The sequence below is a fragment of the Callorhinus ursinus genome, unplaced genomic scaffold (genome assembly GCF_003265705.2).
Source record: "Callorhinus ursinus isolate GAN/ISIS: 27379988/994484 unplaced genomic scaffold, GSC_fseal_2.0 scaffold45, whole genome shotgun sequence".
In the NCBI taxonomy this organism is placed as follows: Eukaryota; Metazoa; Chordata; class Mammalia; order Carnivora; family Otariidae; genus Callorhinus; species Callorhinus ursinus.
Window position 1 is genome coordinate 6,022,772 of NW_027397107.1, and position 14,701 is coordinate 6,037,472.

Consider the following 14,701-nt stretch of genomic DNA (forward strand, 5'->3'; position numbering starts at 1 on the left):
CTTCTGAGTATGGAGAGGTGTGGAGGACAGGGAGGACCAGCCCTGTGGAGGTGAGCGAGTCAGCACTGGGACCGAAGAAAAGAAGTTGCACCCAGCCAGGTCCTGAACCACAGCTGACCGTGGCAGGTCAAGGTGCATCAGAGGGGGCAAGGGGTGGGGTGGTCTCAGAGAAGGAGAGGGAGCTGTGTGTATAGCCAAGCAATATCCACAATGTATCGATGTCCAGAAAAATGAAAGCAAGCTATTGGGCAAGTGAATGTGCAATTAGGAACATTCTTCTGCTCTTGACATATCTTTAGGTATTGTAAGAATGCCGTGGGTTCAGTAACTCAAGTTCAAGAGGGCCTATAGCCATGTTTATCTTTCCACCATGTGGGCAGAGTGCCTGCTATCGGAAACAACCATGGAATTCTTCAGATGGAAATAGGGGCACCTGGGTGGCTCAGTCGGTTAAGTGTCCGACTCTTGGTTTTGGCTCAGGTCATGATCTCATAGGTGTTGGGATAGAGCCACGTGTTGGGCTCTGTGCCCGGTGGGGAGTCTGTTTGAGGTTCTCTCTCTCTCCATCTCCCTCTGTACCTCCCCCCACCCCATAAATAAATAAATAAATAAATAAATACATACATACATACACTCCTTTAGATCCTGATCAATTTAGGGCAACTAGACACCACTGATTTTCTCCACCTGCAGAGCTGGACCCAAGACCCTGGGGCCCTGGGCCTCTAGCAAGGTGCCACCCACCCACAACAACTGCTGGTCTTGCATTGGCCACCTTAGAGGTCTCTTAGCTTCCATACCAGTGGGCTTCTCACTGACCAGGGTGGGGGTAGAATAGCAGGAAGGCAGACTTGCTTATTTTGAGAGCTTGAGGGATAGGAGGGAGGAGGGCTGAGGCGGCCATGATCCACATCCTGGGCTGGAAGACACTTCCTCGCCAGAGTGTGACAATGAGGTAATGGACAGACTCCCAGGCCCTGGGCCGGTGCCGGGTGCGGAGCAAGCACTCAATAAATCCACAGGGAATGGGAATTGTCAGCACATATTAAGTTCAATAAATGGACAGCGAATAAGTGGATGAGGGGAAGAGAGAACCAGCTCCCCAAGTTGACTTAAGAACACAGAGTAACTAACAGAAGGCCCAGAGCCTACAGGAATTCCAGAGTTCCTGACTCTCGTTATCCGGAGACCCATCTAGGTGTTCGGCAGAGATGGGGGGGCTCACCTTCGGCCAGGTCCCACAGCGTGAGCACACCATCCTCACAGGCCAGCACTAGGAAGGTGCAGGTGCAGCTGAGCTGGGAGACCGCAATGGGTGCAGCACAGGGCCAGACGCCCTCCGGGTCTAGTGGGGAGGACACCACCTGCTAGGCTGACCCCCCAACCCTGCACCCACCCATCACCTCCACTGCACAGCCCGAGACCCTGACTAGTCTGCCTGTCTGGGATGTGGGCAGGAGCCGCTGTCTGGGCTCACCATCTCTCTTGCCTCTCAGCAGTGCTGCCTCCTCCCTCAGGATAAAAGAAGGGGTCATACTACTATTCCACTGCAGCGAACCCTGAACGAGGTGCTGAGCACTGTGGTAAGCGCTTTACATGCCTCCTTTCAGTTAATTCTCACAAGGGTCCCATGAGGTGAGTCCTATTAGTACCCCTATTTCACAGATGAGGAAACTGAGGCTGAGATGTAAGCGACCTGCCCAAGGTCCCAGCCAATCAGTACAGAGGTTGAGATTGGAAGCCACGCTACCTGGGAGAGCTGGAAGGAGAGAGATTCTTCCTTTGTCCATTTTTACATTTTACTATACTTGTAAAGTGTAATTCTGAAGTATAACATAAGTGTACAGCTCAAGGAATTACCACAAAGTGAACTTGCTTACGTAACTGCTTCCATGAGTTTGTATAAACCAAACAACCGCCATATTTCCAAAGTGCCTTAAATCTCAAAGAGCTTTCACATCTAGAGACCCTCTGGATTTTGCTATGAGTAACAAGTGCGAGCAGTGGGCAGGGATGGTGTCATGAATTAGTTCTGTGTTTCAGATGAAAAAATGGGACTGGGGCTCTCAGTGACTGGCCTGACAACACACAGCTTGCAGACCGTTGGGCTGGGGCTAGACCGGGCCTCTGATGCCAGGCCTCGGTTTACTTGAGCTGCCAAAGGAGCCCTAGGGGCCTGACCAGGCTTTGTCCCTATTGACCTGTTCTCTTTAAAAAACGGGACCGTTCAGAGACAGAGCCTTGCAGTCACTGACACCCCAGCCACTGAGCCACCTGCTTCAGTCTGCACAGCTCCCGTCCCCTAAAGTGACACATCAGTCACATGCCCTCAACTAAGCTGGAGAAGGACACATTCTGAGAGCCCCGAGCTTAGGCAACTCCCATCTCAAAGTACCGACTTTATCCTTCAGAGTTCGGTGAAGCGAATAGAAGAAGAAGTTGTGACTTCCAGCCCAGTGTATGCCAAGGACACAGGCTACCCCTGGGAAAGAAGAGAGAAAGAAGCATCACATAAGGAATCTGGGTACCCTCTGGTTTGTACGGAAAGTGTTTGCCCAAGAGGAAGTCGGTTTGCAATCAAAAGTGGTCTGTTCTCGGGGGCGCCTGGGTGGCTCAGTCGGTTGAGCGTCTGCCTTGGCTCAGGTCATGATCCCAGGGTCCTGGGATCGAGCCCCACATGGGGCTCCCTGCTCAGCAGGAAGTCTGCTTCTCCCTCTCCCACTCCCCCTGCTTGTGTTCCCTCTCTCGCTGTCTCTCTCTCTGTCAAATAAATAAAATCTTAAAAAAAAAAAAGTGGTCTGTTCTAATGGGCAACAGGCAAAAGAAGGACGTGCCTCCTGGGTGGGGGGGCACCCCTGGGAGGGCTGTTCCTAGGGCCGAGTCACCTTCCCGGGTGAGGAGGACAGTCACACTGCCCCTTGGCCGCTTTCACATCTTCTGGATAATTCACGTCCTCTTGGCCATCAGTGTTTTAATACTTTATTATTTTATTATTTTTTATTTTATTTTTTAAGATTTTTATTTATTTATCAGAGAGAGAGAGACAGAGACAGGCAGAGGGAGAAGCAGGCTCCTTGCTCAGCAAGGAGCCCGAAGTGGGTCTCGATCCCAGGACCCTGGGATCATGACCTGAGCCGAAGGCAGACGCTTAACTGACTGAGCCACCCAGGCGTCCCTTGGCCGTCGGTGTTTTAAATAACCTTTTCTCCAAAAGGAATTTGAGTCCAGAAGCAGCCCAGCGGGCTATGTGCTCACACCCTCCTCTGTGGCAGGTCACTCCCCAAAGACCATGCCAGCCTCCGTCATCAGGGAATCTGGGTGCCGTGCGTCCAACCAGAAAGTTACGCTACAGCTGCGAAGCTGGCGACCCACTTTCCGCCTCATTCCCTCCCACACACAGGGTCTGCTGAGGCATTCCCTCGAGTGGATCACTGCCAAGGATAACTCCCTGCTTCGTGTTCATTTACCTGAGGGGCCCTTGACTTCCACTGGCATTGTAATTATTCTGCTGGGAAGGAGGAAATGGAACGTGGCCATGCTGGGGGAAAAAAGACACACCAGTCAGAGCCCTGGCAGACTCCTTGGCCAGGAGAGATGCTGACAGAGTCTTGGTACTAAAACCAGACGTGGGTGTTTAGGATGGACCTTCCCGGGGGTACAGGGCCATGAGCTCAATCACATTCTGTGTGCTGGTCCTGGTGGCTGCAGACCTTGGAAGTTGGTGAGGGCAGGGCAGGCTGAGCTGCAGGAGTCACTCCCAGGCTGGAAACAGCACCCACCACCGAGCAGAACTTGCTCTGTCCTAGGGGAAGATCCCTTAGTAACCAGACTTGGCTCACTTATGCTGGGGGCAATCCCACCAGGGGGGTGCTAATAAATTTGCTCTTAAGAAAAAAAGCAAACCAATTTCCTGATTTATAGAGTTTGCTTTTACAAGAGCTTCTTGTGGTAGAAAGGCTCCCACTGCAGACACTGCGGGCAGTTTAACAACTAGCCTGCAAGACTCCTAACTACCCTGCTAGGCCGTGTACCCCTGAACCTCGCTGGGTCCCGGTTCGGGTCTCCGGTGGCTGCTATGAGGGTGCAACCCTAGGAGTCTGTGTCCTGAAGTGGGAAAATTCGAGGTGCACTTGACAGCAAGACGTGAGGCCTCGCTTCCCGCCTGAAGCAAGAACATTCCTGAGGTCCAGCATAGCTGTGAGGACAGCTAGTTCCTAAAACCAGCTCCACCATGTTCAAAGACTTGGGCTCAGTTTCTACAATCACAGCAGGGGGATCTTGAGCCCTACCTGCTGCCGGAGGTTACAAAGGAAGGTATTTTAGTAATTATACGTTAACATATTACATTTAGAAAGACTGGATGGAAATTGAGGAAATCTGAAGAGTGTGACTTTTATTTCTCTCTTTAGGGTCTTCTGTGTTGTCTAGATAATCAGGAAAACAAGTTTTTAAGACATGATGTGCATAAAATTATAAAATCAACTCCTCATCTGCACACATGTCTATCCCCTCTTTGAAATCCGTGTGATCAGACTCTGTTCTAATGTATTCGAACAATCTCCACACACCTTTTCAAAAGATCTGCTGGAATTCTCGGAAAAATCCCCCAAGCCAGGAGGAGCTTTTAGACTTCGGATAAATTCGAGGGCTTGTGTCGATTGCTGCGTGTGCCCCCACAGCTCGCGGGGATCGGGGTGCCCCTGCGGCCTCTGCCCGCTCACCTGGGTGGCTCCTCTTCCCACTCCTTGTCCAGGTACTTCTGGTGTGAGGCGAGGAAGATGGCCGCCAGCTGCTCCCACTGACTGTCTTTGATGAAGTGGTTCTGCCCGGAGCCCAGCCCGTAGTAGTCCTCTACCTTTGCGAACACTTCCAGGGGGCTTTTAAATGTGGTACCTCGGTTGAAAAGATTCCAGAATTGGTCAAACCATGGGACTTCCCCCTTCCTGATGTTCCCTCCTTCCTCCGTGCTTCCGGGTTTCCTGTGGAATCCCTCATCCTCAGAAATCCATCTGGGAGCCCAGGGTTCGGCCTTCTCCCTGCCTCTTTCCGACCCGGGCTGCTCCGGGAGCGCAGGCAGCTGTCGTCCCTCCTCCTGCTCCTACCGCCCCATCCCACCATCACTTCCTGTTTCCGATTTACCGGATCCGCAGAGGAGGCCAAGGAAATGTTCAGGAGGTCACTAGAGGCCTCAGACCACCGCTGCTGTCCTCCCAGCTCAGCAAGGCCCCAAACCTGCCAGTTATGGTCACTACTGAGCCGCTGCTGAAGGCCCACCTAAGCTGACAGTCCCGCCCCCTACCTGTGTTCACATCTACCCAACTACCGTCCTTCAAAAACCTCTCCGCCACTTTTCTTACCACTCCACTTCCCCTGAAACCTTTCATTTCCTTCTTTTTCAACTGTTTCTAAATCCACAGTAAAACTGGGCGATTGGTTTTTCTGGGTGCCCGCCCCAGCTTTCAGAACTCTGCTCTCTTTGGAGGGTGCCCAGGAGGCCGCGCAGTGCCCCAGGTCCCCTTCCCCAGAGGCAACCAGAGACGACTGGTTTCTGGAATTCACTGCTACAAGGAGACCCCTTCTGTTTAAACAGATGGTAACATATGATACACTGGTACTTCCCGGAAGTGTGCTCCCAGATCAGCAGGGATCCGGCAGGCTCAACCGGAACTTGTTAGAAATACAGATTCTTGGGCTCCACCCCAGGCTGAAACGGAAACTCTGTGGGTGGGGCCCAGCAATTTGGGTTCTAACAAGTTCTCCAGGCGAGTCTGATCCCTATGTTTGAGAATTGCTCTTAGACACTAGCACTTTTGCATTTTTCACTCACAGTAGCTTGGAGAGCTCTTCCTATCAGTACTATAGAGCTTCCTCATTGTTGCTTGTTTTCATTCACTAAGCATTTTTATTATGAAATATAACACATTCAGCAAAGAGCATAAAAAATATACATCTTAATAAGTTATTACAAGGCAAACATCTGTCTCTACTCAGGTCCAGAGACAAGACATCAGCTGCTCCCTAGAAGCTCCGCAAAGGCCTGTCTCGAGTCACAACCTCCTGGGAAGAGCAGCAACCACTCTCTTGGCTTCTATGTAAGCACCGCGTTACATTTATTTTACTTCTGCTATCTAAATGTGCATCTAAACGCGATAGCTTTGTTTCGCCTGACTTTGAACTGTATACACAAATGGAATTGTATACAGTGTTAACTCTATGTCTGCCCTCTTTGGCTTAGTACTCTTCCTGAGATTTGGCCATTTTGTTGTGGAGAGCTGTAGTTTATTCCTTTTTATCGATAGTATTCCATCAAGTGAATGAATATATGACTGTTTCTTTATCTGTCCTATCGTTGATGGACATTTCGGTTGTTCCATGTTGGGGGCTACTGAAAAATCACACCACTGTTACCATTCTTGTCATTTTGGTTGTTCCATGTTGGGGGCTACTGAAAAATCACACCACTGTTACCATTCTTGTATATGTCTGTCAATGCCTGGTGCGCATTTACTTGTAAACCTATCAGGTGTATACCTAGAAGGAGGGGGACTGCTTCACCCTGGTTTGCTCAGAAGTTCCCTAGTGTTAGCACTGAAAGCCGCACATCCCAGGAAACCCCTCAGCCCCCGGCAAGCTGGAACGGTTGGTCATACTGCCTAGGAGTGTAAGCGCTGGGTCTCAGGGTATAAATTATCGTCAACATTACTAGATCATACCAAACTGTTTTCCAGAGCGATTGTACTGACTTTCACCGGTCCAGTGTATGAGAGCGTATGGTTAGTCCACATCCTCACCAACTTGGTACCGTCAGCCTCTTTCCATTGTTGCCATTCTGGTGGGTGTGGAGTGGTAGCTCATTATGGTCTTAATTTGCATTTCCCTGATAACTAAGGATGTGGAGTACATATGTTCATATGTTTATCGGCCATTTGAATAATCTCTTGCCTGTTTTATACTAGATTATCTCTTTTCCTTAATAAGTTGTAGGAATTCTGTATATACTCTTCATACGGACTATTCATATGTTTTACGTGTTTTGCAAATCTTCTCCCACTATGTGGCTTGCTCTTTCATGCTTTTAATGATGTCTTAGGGTAACTAGAAGTCCTTAATTTTAGTAGCCACATTTATCAAATTTTTCTTTTATTATAAGGGCTTTTTGTGTTTGTTTTGTGTGTTTTGTTTAAAAAGTCTTTCCCTACCTAGAAGTCATAAAGATATTGTCTTATATTAATTTTTAAAAGCTTTATTGTTGGGGCGGCTGAGGGCTCAGTCAGTTAAGTGTCTATCTTCGGCTCAGGTCATGATCTCAGGGTCCTGGGATCAAGCCCTGCATCAGGCTCCCTGCTTGGCGGCAGGGCAGTCTGCTTCTCCCTCTCCCTCTGCCCCTCCCCCCACTCGTGCTCGCTCACGCGTTCTCTCTCTCTCTCTCTCTCTCTCTCAAATAAATAAAATCTTTTTAAAAATTTCAAAAGCTTTATTGTTTTCTCTTTCCTATTTACTTCCATGGTTCAACTGGAATTTATTTTTGTGTATGGCATGAGGCAGGAGTCAAGTCTCACTTTTGTTTCCATATGGACAAGCAGTACCATTTACTGAAATGACCATCCTTTCTCCACTGCTCTGGAGTGTCACCCCTCAGGTATCAAGTGGCCACTAATGCCTGGGTCTGTTCTGGCCTCTATATTTCATTCATCTATTTTTCTATCTTGTCTTAATCACTGTATCAGCTTTATAATAAATCTTGATGGAGCATCATCATGTTCTTTTTATGAGAGTGAATTGGATATTCTTGTCCTTTAGAATTTCCTTCTTTGTTTTTTTTGTTTTGTTTTGTTTTATTTATTCATGAGAGGCAGAGGGAGAAGCAGGCTCCCCGCTGAGCAGGGAGCCCGATGTGGGACTCGATCCCAGGATCCTGGGATCATGACCTGAGCCGAAGGCAGACGCTTAACCATCTGAGCCACCCAGGCGCCCTCCTTCTTTGTTTTTAATGGTTGCAAAATATTCCTTTGGATGGGTGTATCAGATTTTATTTAACTAGTTTTCTGCGTCTATAAATACTGCTGCAGTGAACATTCTAGATCTTTGATGTCTTGTGCAGGTATTGAAAGGATAGACTGTCCTCTGCCTACAGTGGACTTCTCCTCTGCTCCTCATGACCTACCCCCACTTATCTTTCAAAACCTTCCCAAATGTCCCATCCTTTGATAAAGACTTTGCCTCTCTGTGGGCAGAGTTAGTCACTGTTTCCTCTATGTTTTCATGGTCCTAGATGTTCCCCATTGCTGCACTTATCATATCCTACAATGCTGGTTTCCTCTTACTCTTCCTTGGTAGAACTGCAGCTTTTAGAGCACAAGATGTGTCTTACTCATCTGTGTGCTTGGTGCATTATTGGCACTCAGCAAATACTGATGAATGAACTAACATAAGAATATAGAAATGAATAAACTCCAGCTAGAAGTCTGTCTTTCCTGATTTCCCAATTCTGTTAGTTAGCTGTATCCTTGTAACATTTATATTTTTTTGTCTTTAGATCCCAGAGCTTATGACTTAAAAAATTTTTCCTTTCAGAATTATACTTGTAATTTAGATATTGCTGCTAATAAATAGAAAAGATGGGAAATGTGGAGAAAGGCAAAGAAAGAAAAAACAGAAATTAATGGCAGAAGGAAAGAGAGTGTTAGTTGAATTATACTAACCTGTAACTGGTTTGGGTGGTTTGATCTTCATTATGTGAACTGGAAGACTCAGCTTAATGTCTCCTCTAAAACAAACGTTCATATCCTATGGTAAGGAAAAGGCACAGCTAATAAGCCAACAAAGGAGATATAACAGAATCATTAAAAACATATCCAAAAGAAGACAGAAAAAGAGGGGAAAGCAAGAAAAACAGGTGGAACAAATAGAAAGTAAATAGCAAAGATAGTCTTAAATCCAAACACATCAACAATCACATTAAATATAAATGGCCTAACTACCCCAATTAAAAGGTAATTGCATAAAAATTGTAAAAGAAAGACCCAACTACATGCTGTCAAAAAGAAATTCATTTTAAGTACAAAGACAACAATATATTTAAAGTATAGGAAAAGATACATCTTGTAAAACTAATCAAAAGAAAGCTGGGGTGACTATATTAATATCTGACATAATAGATTTCAGAGCAAAGAATATTACCAGGGATCAAAGATTCACTGAATAATGATGAAATGGTCAATTCATCAAGGAGACATAACATTCCAAATGTTTACGCACCTAGTAACAGAGCTTCAAAGTACGTGAAGCAAAGACTCATAGAAGTGAAAGCAGAAATAGATAAATCTGTAATCTTAGAGCTCTGAACACTCTCCCAATAACTGATAGAATAGACAGAAAATCAGGATGATTTTCTATATAGTAAGGATATAGAAGGAAAAGCAGTAAAGATATGGGAGACTTACATAACTTGACCAACAACAGCTGAATACACATTCTTTTCAAGTGCACATAGAACAGCTACCAAGATAAACCATATCCTGGGCATGATACAAATCTTAATAAATGTAAAAGGTTTTAAATTCTATGAAGCATGTTCTCCAATCACAATGGAATTAAATTAGAAATCACAAAAATAAAGATATCTGGAACATCTCCAGTATTTAGACCCTAAATAATATGCTTCTAAATAATTCATTGGTCAAAAAATAAATCAAAAAGCAAATTGGGAAGTATTTTTTTCTTAAAATAACATCAAAATTTAAAGGAAGCAGCTAACACAGTACTTAGCTGTAGTTTATAGCACTAAATGCCCATATCAGAAAAGAAGATCTCAAATCAATGACCTAGCTTTCTACCTTAAGAAACTAGAAGACAAGAAAAAACTTAAACCTGAAGTAAGCAGATGAAAAAAATAATAAAAATCAAATTGGAAACTGGTGAGATAGAAAACACAAAAAATGGAGACAAAGAAATGAAACCAAAAGCTGGTTCTTTGATGAGATTAATAAAATTGACAAACCTCTAGCCAAGCTGATTAAGAAAAAAAGAGAGAAAACACAAATTACCAATATCAGAAATGGGGGCACTTGAGTGGCTCTGTCAGTTGAGTGTCCCACTCTTGATTTTGGCTCAGGTCATGATCTCAGGGTTGTGTGATAAAGTCCCCCATCGGACTCTACAATCAGTGGGGAATCTGCTTGGGGCTCTCTCTCCCTCTCTCTCTGCCCCCCCCCCCCCTCTCTCTCTCTCTCTCTCTCTCTCTCAGATCAATCAATCAACAAACAAACCAATATCAGGAATGAAGAAGACGACATCAAAACAGATTTTACAGGGGTGCTTGGGTGGCTTAGTCTGGATTCAGCTCAGGTCATGATCTTGGAGTCATGGGATCAAGACCCACCTCAGTCTCTGCATTCATCATGGAGTCAGCTTGAGTTTCTTTCCCTCTGCCCCTCCCCCTGCTCACTCCCTGCTTCTCTAAAATAAATAAGTAAATAAATAATCTTTTTTAAAAAACAGATTTTACAGATAATGAAAGGATAACAAGGGATTACAAACTACTTTAAGCCAATACATTTGACAGCTTACATAATATGGACAAATTCCTTAAAAGACACGAAATACAAAAGTTTGCTTAAGAAGAAAGAGATAAAACCCTTTGTCACTCAAGACATCGAATTTGTAGTTCCACAAAGAAAACTCCACAGCTTTATTGGTTAATTCTATCAAACATTTTAGGAAGAAATTACACCAATTCTATACAAACTCTTCCAGAAAATAGAATGGGAATACTCCAACTTACTAAACAAGGCCAGCATCACCCTGATACCACAACCAAAGATGTTACAAGAAAATAAAACCCGGGTGCCTGGCAGGATCAGTCAATGGAACGTGTGACTCTTGATCTCGGGTTTGAGTTCAAACCCCACGTTGGGTTTAGAGATTACTTAAAAATAAAATCTTAAGAAAAGAAAAGAAAACGAAACATATCCTTCAGGAACATAGATGTGAAATTTATTAAGAAAATATTGGCAAGTTAAAATTGGTAAGTTGGATCTATGAACAGTTTCTTTAAAAAATAAAAAGAAGGCACACATAAATAACAGTAAGAACAAGAAAAGGGACTAACTTAAGAGACAGGTTTTTATTTTTATACTGTAGGAGAAACATATTTACATAGGTATATATATATTTATATATACCTATATATCTACACTAATAAATGAATTGTGACTGAAATCGGCTCAAAAATATTTTTAATTTTGAAATTTAAAAGATAATATGGGACTTTTTTAGACCTAGAGGGTAAAAAAGGAAATATCCAGCCTTCTTTACAAGGCTAGCATAACACTAACACCAAACGCTGATAAGAAAACCACAAAGAAAAAAAGCTCTACAAGCCAATCTCATGTTTGAACATGGATACTATCCATGAACACCAAACTATCATTTTGGTCTGCTAATATCTTATTTAGGACTTTAATATTAGCAAAGCAAGCTGACAGTGTAATTAAATGAATTATTACCAAGTATGGATTACCCAAGAATGGAAGGAAGAATGTTTCAACATTAGAAAATCTGTTAATGCAATCCACTACATTAGCAGATTAAAGGAGAAAAACTCCTCTCAAAAGATGAGGAGGAAGTATTTGCTGAAGGTCAATATCTATTCTTAATTAAAAAAAAAAAAAACACGCTTAGCAAACAAAGGCTAGAGGGACACATGCTTAACTGATAAAGGATATTTATGTCAAACACCTATAGTAAGCTTCACGCACCATGGTGAAACACTTGGAGTTTCCCAGTTAGGTCCTGGATAGTGTACTATCACCACAACTATTCAGAATTTTACTAGAAATCCTAGAAAATAGAACAAGGCAAGAACAATAAATAAGTAGGAGGAATAAATACTTGAAGGAGGAAAAGTTGTCAGTATTTACAGTTATGATTGTCTAGCTAGAAAATCCAACAGTGTCAGCTGACAAACCACTGGAACTTCAGTAAAGAGGCCAAGAGTCCTGAGACTCAGGTAAAGGAAGTGAGGCACCCGGGTGTGAAATTTAAGGAGGCACTCACTCTTAGGTGCTCACCCTGTGCTTGCGTGACCCTGACAGTATCTACGTTTTGTTGACCTCATCCAAATACAAGATCGACATACAAAAATCAATAACTTCCCTATGCACTAGTGCAGTGGACATTTGTCATCCTTTTGGCTACCCAGCCCTCAACACGCTTCCTACTTTGAGGGGGCTCCCCTAATTGTGTGAGTCTGGAAGAATCAGCCTCCCTCTAAGGAACTGAAGGAGCCAGATTCTTCTTTCTGTCCCTTGGAGTGTTGGGCGTTGACATATGACCTGCACTCAACCAGCTGTGTGTTCCTGCCTAAAACTCTGACTCTTGAGGAAGTGACACGGAGATCTAGAAACAGTAGAGAAATTATTTACAGCGGAGGTGGCCATGTCAAGAGCCCAGTGACAGAGCCATCATGGAAAGCCCAGCATCAGCTTTGGTGGCTGTGTCTCTTGGGGGTGGTGATGTTCAGGAGCAGTGGTAGTGTGGAGTCCTGGCTACAACGTTTTCACTGCCTACCCTCCCTTGGTTCCTTCCAATTTCCTGAAACTTGATATCCTTCCAATTTCTTTGCTGCAACTAAGGACCTGATGAATACTGATACAGCCACGGACTAGCAATAACTATCTGGAAAATATAGTTGGGAACATTTAACATTTAATACCTCTCCTTCCTGAAACCCCATTAAAATGACAGAAAGGTGCTTTTTCAAAAGGGAATAAACTCATAAGGAATAAGAGAATAAAAAGACAAAGCAAGAAAATTTTGAAGTTGGAAAGCAGGTGGCTAAATGATTTAGCAGACCCAAGAAAATCAGATCTGAACCAGTAGGGGAGAAAGCCTGGGAGCCATCTGATTCATACCACAAACACCCTAAGACTCAAGAAAATGTCAGCTCCAGGTGTCTCGAGTGGAAATGCCAGTAGGGTCAGCAACAGGATTGGCTGAAAATCTCTTTAAGAAGCATTTAAACTCTTAGACTCCCTAACTCCACGCAGCCAACAGAATGAAGTTAAAATTGACATACTGAACATAGAAGTCACCCCACCCCACCCCCAAGGTGTCTTCCCCACAAGCCTCTGCAACTCAGGTGAGAGTTGCAATTAAATAGGCACCCAGCACCTGCTTAAATCAGGGGCCCCGCCCACATCCTTCCCCGGGAGCTACACCCAGTGTGTAGGCATCATGCGCCATAGCTTTTCACTCTGTCTGTGAGCATCTGTGAGCATTTGTACTTCATGTCAATTTATTTTATACATACATTAGCAATATGTGTTCTAAGGTATCAGAAGAGCCTAAGAGAGGTTATTTTGGGAGTCTGGGAATACTCAAAATTTTTTCCATATAAATTAATGCTAATTCCTCCTTCACTTTACACTTTTGGCTTAGGAAAGGTTTCATAGGAACGCTCTCCTTTCAGATAACAGGAGAAACCTGTGCTGTCCAAGACACTGACACGAGTGTTTCCCAACACTAAAGCCCAGTTGGGGCACTCTTTAGCAGAACCACAGTCAGCCAGCCCCACCCATGCCCAAAGGACTAGCTTCCTGTCAGTTCCCCATTGACTCCTACTCTTATGAGTAGAGAGCCAAGTACCACCAGACAAGTGAGGAGAGCATCTCTTCAGAAAGCCAGAGACCAAAACAAATAGGAAGAAAAAAGCAACTTGGGGAAAATAGACCATCCATGGAGAAGAAACACCAACAATTATCATAAATGTTTTTAGGGAAGGCATAGTATTCATTAAATAAACAAACAATCAGAACAAAAAGGGAGGCTCTTGTAAATGAAAGTTTGATAGCAAAAATGGAAAAACTCAGTGAGAGAGTGGAGAGACTGAGCCAATGAGCTTTCCCCAAAGGTCAACAACAACAAAAGTATGGAAAATAGAACAGAAAATAAGCAGGTGGCATTGATGAGATTAGAACCCCGGCAGTTTCGCTCCAAAGTTCATTAAGGTCCTGGTGTAGGCAGATGAATATTGTAATGGGGCAGGATAAAAAGCATAGACAAATAATACAGGAATGATAAAAGGTCACATTTCAAAACAAATGGGAAAAGATGAATTACTCAAGGATATTTGTGTGATGATTGGCTATTTGAAAAAAATAGATAAAAGTTGACCCCCTTCTCACTCCATTCACAAAAGATACTCCCCTATGAATTAGAGTGAAATGTCAAAAACAAAACTCTGAAATTATTAGAAGAAACCACAGGAGAACTTATTTATAACCTTGAGGTGGGGAAAGCCTTCTTCAGTGCAATGAGTATTTAAAAAAAAAAAAAAGAAAGAAAATTCTGACTGTATCCAAACCTAAAACTTCTTTTTTTCTCCCCTCCCTTTTTCTTTTGAGAGAGAGAGTGTGTGCACGCACGCGCAGTGGGGAGGAACAAAAGGAGGGGGAGAGAGAGAGCCCCAAGTGAGGCTCAATCTCACGATCCTGAGATCATGACCTGAGCCAAATCGAGTTGGACACCCAGCTGACTGAGCTATCCGGGCGCCCCAAACCTAGAACTTCTTTACAATAGAAAAGCACATGAACAAAGGAAAAAGGGAAACAACGAATTGGAAGCAAATATATAACAAGACAACGATACAGGCAGGCAATTCAAAGAAACCCTCAGTGGCCAATAAAAAATATGAAAGAGA

General features: G+C 44.1%; 1 protein-coding gene across 10 annotated transcripts in view; it reads right to left on the minus strand.

Annotated features, from left to right (window-relative positions):
• WDR93 (WD repeat domain 93) overlaps positions 1–14,701 on the minus strand; it is a 46,497-nt gene that overhangs the window by 12,612 nt on the left and 19,184 nt on the right. For 5 of the 10 annotated variants that reach the window (XR_012375164.1, XM_025893148.2, XM_073882248.1 and 2 more), the window contains 5 exons: positions 8,703–8,787; positions 4,722–4,893; positions 3,468–3,538; positions 2,396–2,482; positions 1,226–1,345 (listed from right to left, as the gene is read on the minus strand). Coding sequence is in view for 9 of the 10 variants with exons in the window: in XM_025893148.2 (XP_025748933.1) it covers positions 1,226–1,345; positions 2,396–2,482; positions 3,468–3,538; positions 4,722–4,893; positions 8,703–8,787 (535 nt within the window). In the remaining variant the exon portion in view is untranslated. Of the gene's footprint in view, positions 1–1,223; positions 1,346–2,395; positions 2,483–3,467; positions 3,539–4,721; positions 4,894–8,702; positions 8,788–14,701 lie in introns of those variants that run through there. The other 5 variants (XM_073882250.1, XM_073882254.1, XM_073882249.1 and 2 more) reach the window with 4 other exon arrangements.